Here is a 21,474-nt window from a genome sequence, read left to right as displayed (position 1 = left end):
AAGTCAATAATTCCTTATTATTGATGAAAAAGTACTGGCAGATTATTTCACTTATAACATGGGGAAAATGTCTTGTTATGAGTAAAATTATCTGCTAGTGAAACTAGTAGTTTTTTAAATCAATGTTAAAGTAGCCAAAAGCAACAAAAAAAATACTTAAAAAGTTAGTTCTGCTAATGCTAATCGCCACAACGTGGTATTTTGTGAAAACTAATGCTAAATTGCTAATTTCAAACATGCTGATATCCACCATGTGTCAAAGATGCAATATTTGCTGCAACATAGTGTATCTTCCTCTGCAGTGTCAGATTTTTTTATTCTTTCTAACGTTACTCATGGTTTCAGTTGAGTGCTGCTAACTTTGTTGCTATTTATTAAAAGTTAATGCTAAAACGCTAACCTATATTCAAATTATATCTGCCATTGAAAGACTAAAATCCTCGAGCACCAATTTAATTTTGACATAATTTACAAGTTCTATGAAGCGCTTAGGTATTTACTTATGTCTATATTTTGCTCTCTGCATTATTTTGTTCCTGTATGTTTCTTGTTTTAAATAAAGTTATTGGGGGGCAGGATAGACTGCGAGTGGAAGTACTTTCACTTCAAAATAAGAGCATAAATATAAACGTCTAACAACTTGAGTTCTTAATAGTCAATAACCAAAACTTCAACAAAGATGTTGAACATTATTCAACTGAAAGTTTACAAAATACAGAAGTAAATTAGAATTTATCCCTAAGAAATAGAGGAAACTACGGGCATTAAACGTTTTCAAATGAAAAATTAGCTCTGCTATTAGCCATTAGCAAATATTCTAATGGCTAATATTTCTGTCCATTTTTCTTGACTTGTAAGTAAAATATGTTTGCTTGTGTTGATTAAGAAAGCCAGCTGAGCAACTGAACATTGTGTTTCTATCCAACTGTCTGTAGTTTTATACATAATGCTGAAATATCTGCTCAATTAAACTAAATATGCTTCAAACTCAACAATAAAGAGAATCAGAAACAAAATGGTTTACAAGTTACTTTTTGTTCTGCTCATTTAGCTTTAGTATATAGTAAGGTGCTATAAGAACACCAAACAATCCTTAAAATTCAGAATGTTTTAAATTTGTAGCCAGAATTTCAGACGGTCTAATAAACTAAAAGTAAAATTTGTCTGTTTGGCTTAATTTCTTCCTGCAGGTTCTCTCACCACATGGTGCCCGGCCCCCCAGGCCCTCACGCAACAGGCATCCCTCATCCAGCCATCGTCAACCCGCAGGTCAAACAGGAGCCGCCACATGAAAGTGACATCATGCACATGTAAGTCCACCTCAGACTGCTGGGCTTCTTTGTCTACAGCAGCCATGTCAAACTCATTTTTATTTTGTTTGGGCCATTATAAATGTTCTCAAAGGGCCTTTTGTGCTGAAATGTATTGATAAACTCCATTAATAAACAGGATAATTTACAGTACATTAAATAATACTGAACGTCTTTTCACATTGATCGGTTCCACCAGGATTTTGTGATTGATTTTGATTTTTTTTTCTTTTTGCAATCAAAATCACAGATTTTGTGGTGCTAATTTATAGATATTTGCAAAGAATTTTGCTATTTTTACGCTACTGCATGACGTTAAAAGTACCATTTTGTTACTTGCGGCATCGATCACAGACTGCAACTTGATATCAAGTAAGGCTGAGGCAGTAGAAGAAATACTGCCACCTGCAGGGGGAGTTAGCATCACTTAAACCCAGCGTGTTTGGGCATTTTTGCATGAAATTTGCAATAAACTCACACTTATGCATTAGTGTGGAAAAATACGTGAATTTCTGCTATGGCGGACCAGATTTGGCCCCTGGGCCTTGAGTTTGACACGTGTTTTACGGTATTCCCATTGGTACCATGGGAATTGTCAGAGTAGGAGCAAAGCTCTGCGTGCTCACTGGGGGGATTTCAGCATTTGGTTTTAAGTACTTTCCAATGTTCTGTGGACAAAGTTTGGTTGCCATTAATGATGAAGTAATCTCTTCGCATGAAGGGCTGCGAGTGTGCAACTGCACATGATTAAAGAGGCAGGGGCCCATGGCGTGGCAGCGCTTCTCACGCTGCCCCGCCATTGGCCGGGAGAAACCAGTCGCCATCGTGGCACCGCAATTTCCTCCTTGTGCCGCTCCGCTCCTTTTCATTCTCTCATTCTCCAACCATTTTCTTTGATTTTCTTCACCTCGGTCCGCGGCGTCTGCAGGAAGTCCCAGCACGAACAGAGAAAGGAGCAGGAGCCGAAAAGGCCGCACATCAAGAAGCCGCTAAACGCCTTCATGCTCTACATGAAAGAGATGCGTGCGAACGTGGTCGCCGAATGCACGCTGAAGGAGAGCGCCGCCATCAATCAGATCCTGGGACGAAGGGTACGTCACGCGTCCCACTCATTTTCTCTGCAGCTGATGTTTTTTTGTTCTTTACAGCTCAAATCGCCTAAAGATCACAGTTTAGGACCCTAGCATTACAAAGACTTCCATCTGCATCACCGCAGTGTGCTACGAGGTTTTGTAGTTTGCGATGATTGCCTGAGCCAATTACTGCAGATTCAGTCCTGTGTCAGATTGTGCACCATAAAATCTGCCTTGATGATGACTCAGTTGGAAATGTGAAAAATCTGGATCTGCGCTGAAAGCCCTAATGATCCGGCAGCTCGAATCACATGATAATTGCTCGCCGACGCAGTTTGAATAAAAAGTGATTGTAAATTAGTCTGCGTTCACACTGCAGCCTGACGTGACCCAATTCCGATTTTTTGTCAAATCCGATTTTTTTTGCTGTAGCTGTTCACACTTCCAAATATATGGAACCTGTTCTGCAGTCTGAACGGGCAAACGACCTGAAAGTGTCCCGCATGCATAGTAGAGGGCGCAATAACGTCAGCGTTCTCATTGTTCTGCCAACAGCCATAAAAAGACGAAGTGCTCAGTGTTTGCAGAAGTAAACATGGATGCTAACGGTGGAGCTTAGCTTACACATTTAGGTTGTTGTCTGACCGGAGCAGCATATTAACAACTTAATCCTCATTACAGTCCGTCATGGTTGTCGTTCTTCTTCCCTCTTCCGCATATCAGGATGCAGAATAGTGACATTTGTCGAGTATCCGTGACATTCAGGTCAGATGAATGCGACCTGGACGTTAGGTCACATTTGAATCGGATACCCAAGTGGCCTGGAATTTTCAATTCTTATCTGAATAGATGTTTTTTTATTCATCTTAAATCAACCAGTTTTGAAAATGTTCAGATTAGTAACTCAAGACTTTGCTACATGTGAAAACCATCATGCGGTTGGTTCACTGATGATGATGCTCTGAATGAAGCCAATGACTTTCTTTTTCCAAACATATTCTCTTCTGGAAATTTAAAGTGAGCGGTCCAAGGCAGGTAGTTCTGATTTTCACAAATCAGGAAATTTCTAGAAAAAATCGACTTTTTGACCAGACTTGTCTATAGCTGCAGTGAAAGTAGCAGTGAAAATGTTTAAAACAAGCAGAACTGTTATAAACAAACTAATTAATTTTAAGACTTACCATACATCATTGTTTCTTTTTTTCTTCTTTTTTTTTTTCAAATCTGCAGCAAAATTTAGACGATGAATGGATTCTTTTGACCAAATTCTGAAGACTCAACTGTATGATAATAATGAACTGTTCTGTATTTGTCCCCACCTCTAATCTTTGTACTGAAACAGTGGCATGCTTTATCTCGGGAAGAGCAAGCTAAGTATTATGAGTTAGCCCGCAAGGAACGGCAGCTCCACATGCAGCTCTACCCCGGCTGGTCCGCTCGAGACAACTATGTAAGTATCAACAGAACAGACCGGCAGCGGTGCGCGTGCTTGCATTCATGTTGTTTCTATGTCTGTTGTGTGATTTAGTCTTTTAAAGGCGCACATTAATTCACAGGAGCCTTCTCCGTGTTAAAGGGGCCCGTCTGCAGAGCCTTTGTTTCTGCATAATGTGTAATTCATAACACTGTTATGGTGCCATCCACGCAGAGATGAATGTTAGGATCACGGCGATTATTATTGTCACTGAGAGTGAAAATTGCCTTGTAATGGTGATGCTGTTCTTTGATGTGCTGCATCGGCGTAGAGCTTCAGATGTAGAAGCAGCTGTCGGAGCGAGCCGAGGAGGCTGGATTGTTCCTCCCAGAGTTCACCTCTGCTCCCCCCAGCTGTGCATTTTGTTTCTGAATGCGCCGCAATCAGAAAGGTTTAGGACGTACAGAGATTTTTAGAATATCCTCCTATTCAAAAGTACAGCAGCCGAGAGGAACAAATGTGTAGCAAAACACGGCAAACTCATGAATGATGCAACCTCCAAAACGCACAAATACAAAAAAGTAAATCCAATGGAAAAATGCTGCAAACAAAAAGACAATGCTGCAAATAGCTCCACAAAAACACAGGTCCTCCAGACCACTAGGTGTTATTCTGTTGCATGTGTATTTCTGTTTTGCATCATTCAAGTGTTTTGCAGAGTGTTTACACCTGTATTCTATGCGTCTGCACCTGTCGGCAACAATTCAGAAGTATTGAGGAGTTTGTTGTCTTCAGGCAGCCAAACCTTCTTGATCAATGGTTCTCCAAGGTTTGAGAAGGTCTGCTAACAGTTTTCTTTGGACTTATGCTGCTTTTTAAACATTTCAAGACAAGTGGAGCACATAAAAAGGAGCAGGGATGGGCACCAACAAATTAGCTTGCGCTATAATCTGGTATGGTGCATCAAGTGGCTTTTATAATTGAGCGGCATATTGTCCCTTTTAAATGAAGTGTATTATATTAACTAAACAGTTAGTTGCACTAACCCTGAAGTTCTAACAACAATCATTAGTTCTGGTCATGCTAAAGCGCTAAATCGACACGGTATTTAGTGGAAGCTACTGCTAAAGCGCTAACAACTTAAATTCAAATTGTGTATGAAAGACTCCAACCCTCAAGCAACAATTTAACTTTGGTTTATAATTTACATTTTCAATAATGTGCTTAAATATTGTATATATGTGTTTATATCTTGTTCTCTACTTCCCTGTTTTATTATTTTTCCTGAAATAAAGTTATTGGTGAAAAAAAAGACACCAAGACAGGAAATGAAACTGCTGAGTTAGTAGTCTTCACCCCCTTCAAAATAAGAGCATGACTATAAAGGCCTAACTACTTGAAGAAAAAAACACAAAAAATTAGCTCCTCTTTTAGCATATGATCTATGTGCTCTGCATTAGATGCTGGATTGACATAAGTCAAGCCAGATGACCTGAACATTATGCGCTGTTCATTCCAGACGTGTGTATTTCATGCAAAATGTTGAAATATATGCTGGATTGAGGAAAGCAGAGGAAGCTGAGCGTTTTCAAAGTTAGCAACAAATGCTAAAGCAAAAGTTATCTATTAGTTTAGTGGTTTAGTGAAAAGGAGTGTTCCTTCAAAAATGAAGTGCTGAACACTGGAGTAAGAAGCAGCCCAAGTCCAAAGAAAACCTTTGAAAAAGACTTTCAGAAATCCTGGAGAACAGTTATTCAAGAAAACCTGGCAGCTTGGAGTCAAACAGTATTGAGTTTAAATGTGTTTTCAAACTTTAGCACTTTAGGAGTGTGTATCCAAAGCTGTCTTCGTGGGTGTGTTTGTGTGTGTGAATGTGATGTGTGATATTTTTTCTGAGAGAGAGCACCAGCTTTTATTAAAAGTGTGGCTCCGGCACTCACCTTCACTCCACCACCGAAGTGCTTTGTGGTGTTTACCTGCCTCCCCTCGGACATCGACAGCACCCCCTGCTTTGTGCCGCCGCCGCTCCGCTGCCGACCCGCTGCTCTGAGAGCGACCCAACCGCAGCATCAGCTGCTGCTCTAGCTTTCCTAGGAGAAGTCGATCGTCTTGCTGTTAGTCACGTCAGAGAGATAAGAGCATGACTCATTCTTTGCCTGAATCACCAGCTGTTGACTGGAAGCATGTCTTGCCTGGAAACCCCACACAGTTCAGGCGCGCTGCACCTCTCTCATCCCTCCTTTCACCCACACTCGCTCGGTCTGTCCTCCTCGACGCCTGCCGCAGCGGCAGAAGGCAGATTAGCTCATGAATAAGTGGATTAGCAGACTTTGCAGCTGGAAACCAAAGTGCTTCTCATATTTGAGTAGAACGACTCCTCTCTGCTATCTATACCTTTAGTTCCCCCCCTTTGGGGATTTAGCTGAAGCTATAAATCCTTGCATGTCCTTACTGGAAGGAGAGTGCTGCTTTCTGCAGAGGACACTGCTCCAGTTTTAGAGAATATTTTAATTGCTTCACGACTTCAGATGTAGACAGAACAGTTTAATATGCACTGCAAAAACACACACCAGCTGCGTTGACATTAACCATAAAATGGAGCAACTTGAAATAAATTTGCTCAATGGAAACATAAAAAACAAAACAAGTTTTTCTATAAGGTTTTTTCAGGCATATCAAAACACGTTTTTAGCATCACACGAGTCATGTGATCCACAGCCAGATGTTAGTACTGACGGAAACAACAAAGAAGACGACAGGAAGTAGTAGGAGGATGATGGTTTGTTTTGGGGTTTTCAGTCAAGGTGCAGCTCATATCATCACACAGTTCATAAAAAGTTATGTATCGTTCCAGCGTGATAAATCCATAGCTCATCTGTAAAATCACTGACTACATCACCCTCAAAAATGCTGCATACGTAGCCACTCCCAGTAGGCGGGGCTTGTCACTGAATAAGACGCCGGCGTCTCCTCTGATTGGCTGACGAGTGCTAGCGCCATTGCTCAATTATAAATACGTCTCATTTACCTGTTTACAACAAGCTTATTCACGCATGATTTTAATTTAATTTCTTATTTAATGGAAACAGTAATTGCAAAAATGTGTTATTTTGACATTAGCAGAATATAGACAAAGACTTGCAAACAGCTACTCTTACCAAGTATTTTTAGTTTCTGGTGCAAATATCTTAGTACACGGCCGTCCAAACAGCAGTAGCTTTTCACCTTGGAGCTACTTACTAGCCAAGAGACAATGCTCTCACAATGCTACAAAATATGTGAAGAAACGTCGACTTTTAGAATTTTTTTTTCTCTTTTATTCACAATTTATTAATTATTGCATTTGTGTAGCACAAATGCTGCCTCTGGTTTTAGCTGGTCATGAATTGTTGGGGTTTTCTGGCTGCTGGACGGTTCCTTCTGCCTCTTTCCTGTCACAAACGTTTCCATGGGTGCTTGCTACACTAGCTTGAAGAGCAAAGCAGCTAAAATTTGACTGGCAGCCATTCAGAAAGGACGGGTGTACCAGATAAATCAGCCCGATTTTCTTAATTTTGGGCGACCAAAACGTTTATATTGGCCAAAATCTGAATCAGCAGTTCAAGCTTCTTAAAGATCGTCTATCATGCAGGAAACTGCAATCGAAGCGCTGCTATCAGAAAGACGAGCACGACAAATAACCTTTCAATAAGTTAGTTTAACTAAAATGTTATAATAAGTAACAGATCAGATTTTAGGATAAAAACTATATGCAATTGAAAATTTGGTTAAAAAATAATTTTTTTATAACTAACTTTCTGAGGCGCCCACATTGGAAAACATTCTTAGTAGAGTCGAAATGAGGCCAAACTAACTGACAAGTAGCTTGTCAGCAAGTCAGATTTTTAATATTGATGAAAAAGTTTGAGTTCCACTGGCAGATTATTTCGCTTAAAACAAGGGAAAATGTAACATGTTATACGGGACATAATCAGCCACTGGAACTAGTACGTTTTAGTATCAATAGTAAAGAATTATTTACGTAAAACCAGCTCCTATATCTTGCTGAAGTTACCTGTAAGTTAGTTTGGTCTTATTTAAACTGTACTGAGATTTCTGCACTAAACTGGACCGATAACAGCGGATGAGGTTTAGTTTTTTTCTGTGTGTAGAGCAGACGACACTCGGTTGCTCGGTTCCTCTCAGGGTGGCGGGTTGCGGTGGAGTGCGGAGGCCGGGTTTCGCTGCTCGGCTGCCCAGCAGGGGATGAGTGAACATGGCAGTCAGCAGCAGGATATCCGAGTGGTCTAGTGAGCGTGAGTGCTGGAGCCACACTTTATTCGTTCCTCTGTATATTTTTAGGGGAAGAAGAAGAAGCGGAAGAGGGAGAAGATGCAGGAAACGGCCACAGGTGAGTGCTGCTGCAGCTTCTGTGTGGTTTTTGCATTTAGGAGTTTGGGATTAATAATCTGCTACGGTGTTTTGCTGCATAATTATTTCCCATTAAAAACGGGACTAAATGCAAATGAAAGTAGAGCCAAAAGTGATCCAAATTCATCACCCATCAGCGTTCTGACCCGACTTGTTTTTGTTTTTTTGTACCCTGCGCATCCCCTAATCCATTCATTCTTTATCCCGCCACTGCCTCCACATATTACACCTACTTTGGGATTAGTCTGTCCTTTTCTTCGGAGTACTTACAGATTCTAGGCTTTGCACTATTTTTCTGCACCACAGTATGTCTCTCTGCTGACCTTGTTTATCTTCGCTTTTCAAGCCCTCCTCTTAGCTCTGCAGCTGTAATCCACTGAGAATTACACCTTAGGTTAAATGTCAGTATTTTCATGGTCTGTGTAAGTCCACTTGGACGGTTAGCGTCCAGTTACGCTAAGAAAAACAACAAACTGTTAAAAAAGATGCAATTTTCTGCAGGTACAGGCCAGAGAATGAAAACGGCGTACATCTGAGAATATGGTAAGACCACCTCTATGCCCTCCCTGTCTGGTTAATCTTTGTCAAGTTTCCTTTTTAGACTGTTAAACACTGACTTGAGAGCTTGTGCTCGCAGACTAATCCTAAACAGGTCCACCATAACCTCACCATGGCCATTGTGTAGCGCTCTATGCTAACCCAAATGGTGTCGAATGCCTGCATGTGTGTGTTTTCTGTTCTGTTGTGTAAAAAATGTCTGAACCATACAGGTTTGGACCAGATTTGACTCTCAAGCATTTTTTTTTGTTGTCTGTGAATGCAACATTGCAAAGCACATAATTGATGCTGGATAACTGAATTATCTCTGTAGAAATTCAAGTTGAAGTGATCAGCTGTGAAGGTTTGTAGCCTGAACTTTTGGGAGTTTGGTTATCCTGGTGAAACTTACATTTTCTCAAATGCCATAATGAGAATCATCAAAAATAACCCTAATCAAATATATTGATCAGTGCTCCAGTCATTATGACTCAAAGGCATTAGTAAGCAGGTGGGTCTTTAGCCTTGATTTATTGGAGCTCAGTGTTTCAGCTGCTCTGTGGAGAATCAAAACTGAACCATTCAGTGGTTTATAAACAGTATTTTAAAGTTATTCTCTGGGCCACAGAGAAGGACTGCAGAGCTGGGTGATGTTTTCTATCTTCCTGGTTTTAGTCAGAGCGCCAGCAGCAGCGTTCTGGATCAGCTGCAGCTGCAGGATAGATTCTTTTTAGGTGGGACTGTGAAGACACTGTCAATGTGACTGAAGATAAACGCATGAATGAGTTTCTCTAGATCTTAGTCCTTCAATCTTGGAAATGTTCTTCAAATGACAGAAGGCCGACTTTGTAACTGTCTTTATGTGGCTCTGAAGGTTCAGGTCAGATCGTCTCCTGGCGACATCGTGACGGATCATCTGCGTAGCTGTTGTAGCTAATCTGATTTCCTGTTATAACCTGAGCAAGTGGGAGCATGTAGATCTTATATAGGAGGGATCCCAGGATTGAACCTTGGGGGACTCCACATTTTACTTCTGTCTGTTTAGATGACAAGTTTCCTATTGACACAAAGAAATCCCGGTTCTTTACGTCAGACTGGAACCAGTCCAGTACTGGACAAGGGAGTCTGACCAGCTTTACCTGTCTTAAGTTTCAAAACTTGGGTAGAAAATGTGAATGTTTTTGTACAGTTTTTGTTTAATTCTTGCTCTGTCGGTGTTGTTTTCAGCAAATTGCCATTTTGAGTCTGTAACAATTAATTTATTACTGAATTATTTCAATAATCGATTCATCACGATTAATACGATTAATTGTTTCAGCCCTACATGGTATTTTTTAGATATGGTGAGTTCACTGATCAGAAAAAGATTGCATTTCTGAGTTTCAGTGATCAGTTTCATGGCTGATCAAGGGGAAAATTAGCAACCAAGTATTGATTCTGATCACAGTCTAGTTTTTAATTGAACCAGATCTTGGTCAAACCCAGACTGGCAGGTCAGAAAGCTGCACTCGGTGCGTCTCTTCCTGACAGGAGCTGGATTATGTTGTTTTGCTGCTGGCCGAGGCTTGCTGTCCATATGGGCTGCATATGTCGCCTTTGTAAAGCAGAACAGGTTGGATGAAGCAGAACCTTAATGAGATGCTTCAGCTTAATAAGATTTCATGGCTTCTGGGGTCTCTGGGTGTTTGAAACGCTCTCATAACATAGGCAGCCATTTTTTTAACACGCTAGATTTGCGTGGAGCTTTAGATTCAGATGTTTCAGTTTGTATCAAAGGCAGCAGTATTTTTCCTCACTGGGAGGATCCCGTTATTCCGCTTCCAGAAAAATCCAGGCCGACGTGACAAGTCCGCCCAGCGACTCAAAGGTTTTCCACTTGATCGATTCTTGACCCAACAGCGCTCTCTAAACCCAAAATTAGGCCGTCTTCTTTTTCCTTTTGTCTCGCTTTTTTGATATAAACAGCCGGTTTTCAAAGAGCCGTCAGCGCAAGCGCAAAAAAGCCACTTCATCTCTGATCCAATAATTAGCAGCGCCTAGCCGCGGCGGGATGGACACCCCGGCTGATTCTCAGTGACAGCCTTAAACTAATATGCATAATACCGGGGATACTGCCACAACTCCCCAAGCCCTCAATTTATGCAGATCCCAGAGAGCTGGATTGAGGTTCGCCTGCTGTAGATGCCAAAAACAACTTTAAATGAACTCGTTTGTCTGTTTCTTTTCATCCGGCCCATCTGTCTCTCTCGGGGAGAAATGTTGTTGTTACTTTAATTGATTCTTCAATTAAGCTCCCGACATTTTCTTTCTTTCTCTTTTGCAGTCAGAAGATTGAGACAAAAATGTGCAAGTTGAGTTTAGAGAAATGTGTTTAAAACCACTTCCACAGTTCTTTGTTTTGCTCCCATGCAGCCTGATCAATAGGCCTGTCTCAATAAGCAATAAATCATTTGATCGCATGATAAGTTGAAACAAACTCAATTTATCGTTTTTCTCTCTTTCTATCAAAAACTGGATGACAAAAGTCTTCAGTCTGGAGTTGTGGTCTCAACTAGCCCCTTTTTTTGAAGAACTTTATAATGACTTTCATTTGTTGTTTTGTTTTTTTTTATTTTGGACTTTAAAATGTTTTTGAGTTTCAGCATTAAATATTCAGTAGAATTGAAAGATTATTGATATTTGAGAATACGTTCTTGGATTATTAAGCCATTATCATTATATTACTTGAAAACAATATTATCGTTTATCGAAACAACGTCTGGGACAATTTATCCTGCAGACAAATTTGTTATCTTCACTACTCATCAGTAGTTTGTAGAGGTTTTTCTTAAAGACTTTTCTTTGAACTTTAATTGTTTTTGTTCTTGAAAGTGGAGATTGTGCGCAATGCGAGCTTTAAAATATTAAAATGTGAGAAAATGGAGGAAAGTGGTTTGTCTGTATATAACATAAATGAAAACTAAAAACTGTTTTCAATGAATAAACGCATCAACATGCAGCTTGATGCACTTTTGATTTGAATATAACTCAGATAACTGCTACTGATTTGTGCTCTGATTCATAATTTGGGATAATGTTCAAATTTCTCATTTTTTCCTCCATTAATAACCATAAATAATCCACAGCATATTCTTATTCTTTCCAATCAAAGTGTCTCCATTTAAAAGTGTAGAAATTGCTGCTCGTACTCTCCAGCTCCTAAACCCTTTGTGTCTTAACAACCTTATAAACCTGATGAGGAACGTATTGGAAATTGCCCAGGGCGGCATTAAAACGAGGGCAACACAAGTAAATAACCTTTGTTTTTGTGCCCCGAGTAAGTTTTCTATTGCTTATATGCATGCAGCAGTCAGTGGGGAGTTGGCACCCCCATATGTAGAGTAGATGTTCCCCGCTCAGAGAATAGATTGAGTGTGTTGCCTACTTTATTTATATATTTATAATTCTCACTTGAATCTTAAAATCCTGACTTTTTTTTTAACCAAAATGTGACAGAATTTCCACTTTAATGCTGCTTGGTACCTGAAGGAGAACTAATTTTCTTGAGGGAGAAAGGATGTTAGATTTAAGTGATTTTTTAAAAAGTAATTTCTTTTTATGTCGCTGATTAAAGTCAGAATCTGTATTTTTTTCTAATCCTCTTCCATATAAATCCCGTTTTAGGACTAGAAAAAGTGACTGCTGGAAAAAAACTCCTTGATATTTGAGAACATCGCCATGTTTTCTGGTCTCTGCTGTGTTTTTTCTCTTCCAGACTGTTTTTCATGCCTCGACGTTTCATTTTCTCATGATAACCCGGTTTCTCTGTCACCTTGTTTTTCTCTCGCTGGAATCCGTTCCTCCGCGCTGTTAGCCTTTTGTCTGAGTCAGCCGCTGAATCACAGCCTCTGCGATAGCTATCTGCACGCCCTCCAGGCTTTCCCCCTCATTTCAGCTGCTGCTCACTTTATCACACTCACACACCTAACAAAGCCGGCTTTTTAGAGCACCAAGCACTGCAAAAACACAAAACCTTACCAAGTATTGTTGTCTAGTTTCTAGTGTAGATATCTGAATACACTTGAAATAAGACAAAACTAACTTACAAGTAACATTCAGAAACATACAGGAGCTTGTTTTAAGTAAATAATTCCTTAATACTGGTTTTAAAAAAGCTTTTGTTCCATCAGCAGATTATTTCACTTATAACAAGACATTTTCCCATGTTATAAGTGAAATAATCTTGCAATAACTTTTTAAATCAATATTAATGAATTTTTAACGTAAGCTCTGATATCTTGCTTAAAGGTTACTTGTAAGTTTGTTTTATTTTATTCCAAGTGTATTCCTGCATGTGTAATAGAAACTAGACCAAAAATAGTTGGTCAGATTTTGTGTTTTTGCAGTGTGACTTTTCCAGCAGCCATTGCACAGCTCATACACCAGTAAACCTGCTGGGGTTGCTAGGTAACGGTGCAGTGCCTGCTGATTCATGACGTTTCATTCTGGTGGTTTGATTCTTTTTTCTAAGTGCTTCAGTTGTTTTTAGTACCTTTTTATTAATATTAAGGAATTATTTGCTTAAATCAAGCTCCTATATCTTATCTTATCCTAGTTCTTTTGACATATTTCAAGTGAGTAAGAAACTAGACAAAAATACTTGGTAAAGTTTATTGCTTTTGCGGTGCGGAGCTGTGATTCTTCACTTGTTTTCAGTCACATCCAGGATGTCTTTTTAAAAAAAGAAGGAAAAACCTCTGCAATTAACGGACAATTTTCCTGCTCCGGAAAATATAATGAAAGTGTTGTTCTGGCTTCAGCGGCCCCTCCCGTCCGTCGTCGTCTGATGTGAGCAGCCAGAAGTCAGCTGTCAAACGTCTTTGATGAGAAAAGAGGAAGACTGAGGCGAGCGTGTGTTCAGAGAAATGGGCCAAAAGGATAACAGAAAATCACAGAGTTCAGCCACTCATCCTCTGGTCCCCGTTGCCAAATTTTGTCCTGTTATTTGTTTCCTCTCATCGTTTTTCTTTCAGAACCTCATCCCAACACACACACACACACACGCCCACACACACACTCTCCAGCTGCAATTAGGCGATTTTTGGTGTCTGCCGTTTGAATCTGAGGCTGAGCCTCTGGGCTGCGGCGGCACAGCCCAGTGCCTCCACACCCTTCCTTATTAGTGACCCCACCTAATTGGGAAAGGATAAAAACCCACTTTTGCAGCAAATGCAAAACGAGAGGATGTTTTCTTTCCAAACTGGCTGGAATGTGGGATAGCTGGATGTAGGAGGTGGAAATTTGGACTCTAAACGGAGCAACACCTCGGCTAATGTTTCTGGAGGTAGGAAATGGAATCGGAAATGTTCCTCCCCCCCACCTCTTACAAAGCACGCTCTGTTGAGCAAAACGTCCCTCTTAGCACTCCGTTGGTGTAATTAAAGTTAGAGGATCTCTCACTCCACTGCGTCCCGGCCCCTTTTTGACGCTCCGAGGGGGGGAACCCGGCTGGTGGGGTTGTTTAGACTGGAGCGCAGGAGTTGTTTTGATTGAGTCACGGGCCCATTGTGCTGAGGCTGGGCCAGCTGCAGGAACTCTATGAGGGTCCGGCTGCGTTGCTTTTTGTCATGTCTTCTCCGCTTCCTCTCTTCCTCCCCAGCTTCCCCTCTAACACTCTCCAGGACTCCTGCAGTCTTCTAAACTCAAGCTTATAGACAGACTTTATTAATCCCTTTGGGATTTTCCCACACAGCACTCTTAGAACTACATCAAATAGTTAAAAACATTACTTTTATTTTGTATGTTTTTGTACTTTTATTTGGGCTTTTATGGGTTCTAAAATGAGTCCAAGCTCTTAAAAAACCACCCAGCTGATTTTTAGCATTAAGTTGATGTTTTTTGGTGTCTGGAAAATGAGCTGTTTCAAAAACCTTCTGAATGTAAAGTCACAAATCAACAAGTACTGCCCGTCACCTAGCAACCACAGGAGTTCCACCTGTCACCTAGCAACCGCCGGAGTTCCGCCTGTCACCTAGCAACCGCCGGAGTTCCGCCTGTCACCTAGCAACCCGAGCTGAGAGCCAGCAGGCCTGAAAAAACCACAAAGCAAAGACACAAAATCTTACCAAGTAGATTTGGTCTAGTTTCTAGTGCAAATATCTTTGTACTCTTGAAGTACGATAAAAGTAACTGACAAGTAACTTTTCAGCAACATATAGGAGCTTGTTTAAGTTAGCAACTCCTTGTATTGTTGAAAAGTCCTAGTTCCACTGGCAGATTATTTCAGCTAAAAGGTGCTAAACGAGTTTGTTGTCCAAGTTAGCGTGTTAACATTAAGCAAATTTACTTTCTGAATGTCAAATTATGCAATTTATATGATTAATGGAAACGCAGCTACTGTCTTCTCCTCGTCAGCCTCATAACAGAAAAGTTGTTTCTGAATTGAATCATAAATCTAAAAATCAAATACACTGAAAGATTCGCATCGCTGACCTCTGTCACAATAACTAATTTTGCTGGACGATAAATTGTCCCAGAAGTTATTGCGATAAACAATAATATTGTTATTTTGAGATCATTTTAAAGTAATATAGTAGTATTGGCATAAATAATGCAAGAAGATATCCTCAAAGATCAATAAACTTTAAATTCTAATAAATATGTAATATTACAACTGGACAAGACATTTTAAATTAGCAAATGACAAAATAAATTGTGAAATCTCTGTAAACAACTTTTTGTAATAATGCATGTGAAGGGGTGTGCATAAGCCTGACATAACACCTGTCATAAACATGGAGGAATCTTCATATGTTGTCGTGATTATTCAGTAAATAATGATAATTTTAATGCAACATTTAGTGCAACTTTCCAATAAAAGTGTCAATAAAAGACTCCTTTAATGACACATTCCTTCAGATAAAGTGTTGCCCAAAGTTGTCCTTATAGTTGAGACCAAAGCACCAGACTGAAGACTTTATATTTAACGAGATGGAAGAGAAAACCGATAAATCATGGAAATTATTGAGCTTGTTTTAATTTATCATTTAATCTTCTCTGTTTAAGCACTTTGAGTAGCCTTCTGCTGAAAGGTGTTGTATAAACAAAGTCGTGTTTTAAAGGCGTTTTGACCTCCATGAGATGGTTATCAGAGGATGAAGCCTGTCTGTGTTTCTGTGATGTTTTGGGTTTGTTTGTTTTTGGGGAGGCAGAACCTGAGCCCGGCTCTTCTTTCACTCATTTTCTGCCTCATTTTCCCCGCTGAGGTTTTCCTGCCCTCTCCTCTGTCCCGGTGCTGGATGTGAGCGGCAGCCGCGTCCCTTTGAAGCGCCACCGCAGCAGAGGAGGCGGCCATTGTGCCGGCTCTTTGATCGCGCCGCCGCCCCCCTCCGTCTCCTCTCAGACGGAGCTGCCGGGGCACGGGGCCAGACTTCAGCTGCTCGGGCCCCCAGCGACGTTCCCTCAGATGTGGGCGATGGCTCCCACTGACCCCCCTCGCCCCTCCTCGCTGCGCTGCGAGTCTCGCCCACGCATGCCTGAGGTTTGGGGTTTTTGGTGACTGTACCAGCCCCGTTCCCCCGCTGCTAACCACAATCAGACCTCACCCTCCTCTACCCTGCAGTGATCAGCTCTCCTTCCTCACGTCTCTCCCTCTTCTGCACTTCATTTGGGAAAGCAGAGCCGTTTTGTTTTTTAATACCATCAGTGGATTAGAAATGAAGCAGGAAGTCCAGCCGAAGTTTAGGAAAATGTTGGTCGTTCGTTTTCCTAGACTCAAACTCTACAGTGTGAAAACACTTGAATTTATTGAAAAATCTCCTGGTTACCTAATAATTCTGTAAAAAGATTAAGCTTTGGATCAGTTCCACCAGTTTACCCATTTACTACTCTGCAGACTTTAATTTGTCAAATTAGTGCTTGAGGGTTCTAGTCTTTCAAGCAGACATATAATTTCAATTGAATTTAGCGCTTTAGCATTAGCTTCTGCTAAATACCATGTTGGTATAGCGCTTTACTGTTAGCAAAACTGATGCTTATTGAGTAAGTGTGAAGTATACAACAAACAAATAATGTATAGAGAAAATACAACATTTACATGGACAAACTACTAGGCTTGCTAATTAAGCAGCTAATGTTTTAGCATTAGCATCTGCTAAATACCTTGTTGGTTTAGCATTACTGGAAGTAATATTATTGATTAGGGCTTTAGGGTTAGTGCAGCTAACTCTTAAGTTAGCTGTTACTGTTCTTCTACTGATGCAGCTCGGGGCGCTGCTGCCCCCTACAGGTCAGTTTTAAAACAAAAGGTTTCTCCTCTTCACAGGGCTAGGCTTCAAAATGCAGCCATATTTTGAGCTTGATGTCAAATTGCTAAAACTAGAAACGGTTAAAATGGAAGGATGACCGGACAGATGCATATGGATGGAGGGAATAAACCGATGGATGCACAAAGTTTGGATAAACGGGCAGAAAGGTTGGCGGACGGACAGACAGATGGATGCACTTCCACACTTGGACGAAACTTGAATCAATTTTCATACTTTTCCAGACTTTAGGAACCTTGGAGCGAAAACAGCAGCAAAGTCCACAGAAAACCTTTGAAAGATCTTCAGAAAGCCTGAAGAACTAATGATCAAGTGGTTTTTAGAGGATTACTTGAAAGTGAAATGTAAAGCAACGAGAGCCGGGCTGAAACTTGTGGAAAGCCCTCTCAGGCATGAAGTCTCCCCCGTTTCCCCCTTCCTCTCTCCGCTGCACCTTCTGCTCTTCGCACCTCTCCGCACTTGGCTTATTTTTAGAGTAATTTGTCGGCTGTGTTTTTCTTTTTAATGGCTCCAAACAGAAAAACCCCATCGCTCTGGGTGGAGGAGGGGGTGGGGGCAGCTGTGGGTGCTTTGATTTGGCCGGCGAGGTGAAAGCAGCGATTGAGGCACGAGGCTGTGCCAGTTATCTTAACCTCCCACACTTCAAACGCCGGGGGAGACTCCTTCCCTTCCTCCCCCCGTCCCTCCATCCCCCCGTCCCTCCATCCCTCCATCCGCCCGTCGCGTAAAGGCAACGGGGGAAGAGGGGGCGAGGCTTCGCTCGCCCTCCAAACAGAGGAGCATTTCATTTCCTGCAAAAAAAAAGAAGAAAAAAAAAGCCGGATTCCAGCGAGCATTTTTCAGCTCTAATGCAGACGGAGGAAGAGGAGGGAGGTGAGGAAGGGTCAAGTTGCTCCTGAATCCCAGCCTGCACTGTAAATTATTGCGTTGTTTTTAACTGAAAAAGAGGAGGGAATATGAGTTTTGATTTCCAGTTTATAGTGAGTTACTATGTTGACTTTAATTAAATAAATTAAAGTCAACATAGTAACTTGACTTACAAGTGGAGAATCCACTTAAATTAAATTAAGTGGATTTAATTTATAAGCTTTTGATTTAAAGAAGTTGAGGGTCTTCAGACGTAAAAATGTTTTAAAGGTTGTGAGACAGTTGGGATTGGCCAGGGAGGTATCCCATAATGCATTGCAGCAACTAATTAAACCATTATTTCATTTGCCAGAAAAATGAGTTTTAATAACAATAATAAAAACAGACACTAGAAATATATTAATGCCAACAGTTTGACAATGCAGGCCAGTAGTTATGACAGTAATAATTAAAAAATGGCGGCTCTTTAAGACTGCATACATGAAACTGAGATTCATGTTCGTTTTCATATGAAAACGGTGAGCAAACTGTCACTGCTGTTCGTTTCCTGTTGAGCAGAATGAAATAAAAAGCAGGAACAGTTTCGATCAAATGGTTTCCTTTTTATATAAAGTTTCGAGTTTAAAAAATGAAGTAAATGTAAGTAATTCCAACGTAGTCAGATTGAATAAGTTAAGTTCACTGAAATTACACAAGTTAATGTCGATCAGATATTTTAATGAAATTTAAGTTTTCATGTAAGGAGAATTAATTGGATTTTACAGTAGTTATGTTTACTATTATATCATTACAACTTAAATTGATCAAGTTAGTCGAGTTGTGTAAACTTAAGATGTGCAGCTTCAACATACTAACATTTTTAAGTTTTAACATTTTGTTTAGGCTATGGGTTTGCATAAATTTTATAAAGTAAAATCCAATTTTTAGGTCTTTTGTAACAAATGAATTTGTTGCATGACAAGTTAAAACAAGCTGTTATTGTTTTTCTCTTTAAGTCTGGTGCTTTGGTTTGAACTCGCTCTTTCTTTGGAGGACAGCTTTGTTTACAGAAACTTCATAATTCATTTTATTTGTTGTTTTGTTTATTTATTTGGGATATTTAGAATGTCTTCCAGTTCCAGTGTTTAAAGTTTAGTGATCTTTGAGAATATTATTGTTTATCGTGATAACATCTGGGATAATTTATCATCCAGGAACGTTTGTTTTGGGCAACACTTACTGTGTTTTACAGTGTACAGCCAACCAGCCCCACTGTAACCACTGCCACTTGTTTTTTTAATTCCTCTTTTCAAACGAAGTGGCCCGGAGCCTCAGGACTCTTCCCCAGGCAGGAAGGTCGGTGCTTTTCATGTCTGCCGTGGGGGAAGGAAAAACGCTCCCCAGGAAACTGGGTGCAGGGCCGGGCGCGGGCCTGCCTTCAGATCCTGGGATGAAAAGACGGAGGGCGGCGGAGGTAAATAAAAGCGACAGGAGATCTCTCTCCCTGTCTTTCCGCGCGCAGCTCCGGGGTCAGCGCTCCTCTGTCCCGCTCCCTTTTATCCGCTTGTGGGGAAGCAGTCTGTTTGCGTGTGTGTTTTAGGGCTTCACGTTGCAGGACTCTGCTGACTGCTCTCCTTTGCCACAAGGGAGAAACAAACTAATATGGCAGCTTTTTTTCCGCTCCTCCTCAGCGTTCAGACATCGTTTGAGTCGCAGGAGGCGTCTGCTCACCTCTGTCTCTGCCTCTCCACTTTGATCACAGATTCTATTTGATGCTGCTGTGGTCTAAAATAACTCTCCCTTATAGCTTGTCAATAGCTGAAGCAAACTCTGATACGTTAGCCCAGATCACAGAGGGGGAAAAGAACCGGCTGACAAACAACTTCCCAGTGAGGAAGGGGGGGCCAGTTTGAATAAAGCTTCAGATCTTTGTGTTGGATCAGATTTGGGTCATGAAACTAAGGCTGTTTTTACACCTGATAGTCCAGTAAACTAATTTGATTTGTTACATTTCCAGCTGCTGCGGTTTGCTTTCAAGCTGCACTGTGTCAAATGAAACAAAACCTTTTAAAAACCTGTTCTCCTCCTCGCCTGTGGGGGCGCTGCAGCAAGAACCACTGAAGAAAACGACTTGTTGAGAAGAAGACAGCTTAATTTAATTAAAATTTCATTAAAATATCTGACCGACATTAACTTGTGTAATTTCAGTGAGATGGAGTGGCGTTAGATTTGAGCTGTTGTAGGATTTTGTTTGTGGTTGGTAAAACACCACAAACCATTTCTCCTGCTAGCAATAGACTTTGTTTAGGTTGTATTTACCCAGAATGCCCTGCGCTGTAGTCTACTTCCTGCTATTGGAGCAGTCTTTGGTCCGCTTGTCGTTTACATATGCGTTCGAAGCACACCAGAGTTGATTTTAACCGAACCGAGACCGAGGTCTGACGGCAGATCAGGTTGCGAATTCACAAACAAACCGAACTTTCAATACAAACGGACTGGAGTTTGATTAAAGCAGATTAAACGGAGCTGGTGTGCATGCATGTTAAGTAGCTGGTTTATCTTGATGCAGAGTGAAGCAAACGCTTTGTTTCCAAAGCTGCTCTGCACAAAAAGACCAACATGCTCACTGGCCGTGGATTTGCTTTTCTTAGATGAAATTGTAAAAAAATTCAGCAGGGATGTAAACATTTACTGAGTTTGTTGGTTATAGTGTCTAACAGCTGGGAGGAAGGATCTACTTTAACTCTACTTTGTGCACATCGGATGCAGCAGTCTGCCAATGGAGCTTTTTATTGAATTGGTCCAATTTTAAAACTTTTTAAAAACGTTTTCCAGATATGTTTTCTAGAATTGCGCTGCTCAGGGTGGCAGCACGTTGGAGTAGCTCTGGACTTTCATTGAGATTTTTTCATTTTCAAAACTTCATTCCTTTCTGAGAGAGAAATTATTTTTCTAAATAACTGTTCCTTCTTGTTTTTTCCTTCTTGTTTTGGATGATGTGTAGTTGGACAGATTTTTGTCAATAGTTTTCAGACTTTTTTATTTTGTTCTGAAATTATTTAATTTCCCTTTGGAATCAATAGAGTATTTTTGAATTTGAACATAACTGTATTTCCCTTTATTCCACTTTTCAGAAGCTTTGTCTTGTCAAGACGTTTGTTTCTATGCTGATGATATGTGGCTGCAGCTAGCTTCCAGCGCTCACTTTGCGTCTTTGGTTATATTGGTGCTAATTCTTTGCCTGACCACTAGAGGGAGCTCACAGAGAAGTGTAGTTGCCTTGCAATCGGAAAGTTGCATATTTGATTCCAGCTTCTTCCCCTGGATATCTACGGCCGGGGGAAGAACTTTGTTTTTTCCCATACGCGACCCATGTTTGACTTTTACACAGCACTTTGAACGGCCCCATTACGATCTGTTCACTCAAAATAAAATCCGATTTGCTTCCACTTTCATATGTGGAACTAAATCGGATATGTATCCGATAGTTTTCAAAGCGTCTGCAGTCTGAACTTCCGACTTTTTCATCCTTGACGTGAGACATGCCTCATAATTCTGCACCAGAATAAGATAGACAAAGT

General features: G+C 40.7%; 1 protein-coding gene across 4 annotated transcripts in view; it reads left to right on the top strand.

The window, feature by feature from the left end:
- lef1 (lymphoid enhancer-binding factor 1) overlaps positions 1-21,474 on the top strand; it is a 65,614-nt gene that overhangs the window by 40,720 nt on the left and 3,420 nt on the right. Inside the window, exons 6-10 of one of the 4 annotated variants that reach the window (XM_032562296.1) lie at positions 1,191-1,310; positions 2,239-2,401; positions 3,726-3,833; positions 8,145-8,187; positions 8,709-8,750. In XM_032562296.1, the coding sequence (XP_032418187.1) occupies positions 1,191-1,310; positions 2,239-2,401; positions 3,726-3,833; positions 8,145-8,187; positions 8,709-8,743 (469 nt within the window). In that variant the 3' untranslated portion in view covers positions 8,744-8,750. Of the gene's footprint in view, positions 1-1,190; positions 1,311-2,238; positions 2,402-3,725; positions 3,834-8,138; positions 8,188-8,708; positions 8,751-21,474 lie in introns of all 4 variants that reach the window. The other 3 variants (XM_032562295.1, XM_032562294.1, XM_032562293.1) reach the window with 3 other exon arrangements.

Source organism: Xiphophorus hellerii, chromosome 5 (genome assembly GCF_003331165.1).
Source record: "Xiphophorus hellerii strain 12219 chromosome 5, Xiphophorus_hellerii-4.1, whole genome shotgun sequence".
In the NCBI taxonomy this organism is placed as follows: domain Eukaryota; kingdom Metazoa; phylum Chordata; class Actinopteri; order Cyprinodontiformes; family Poeciliidae; genus Xiphophorus; species Xiphophorus hellerii.
Note: the sequence above shows the minus strand (reverse complement) of the source record. Positions and strands in the feature narration are given on the sequence as shown.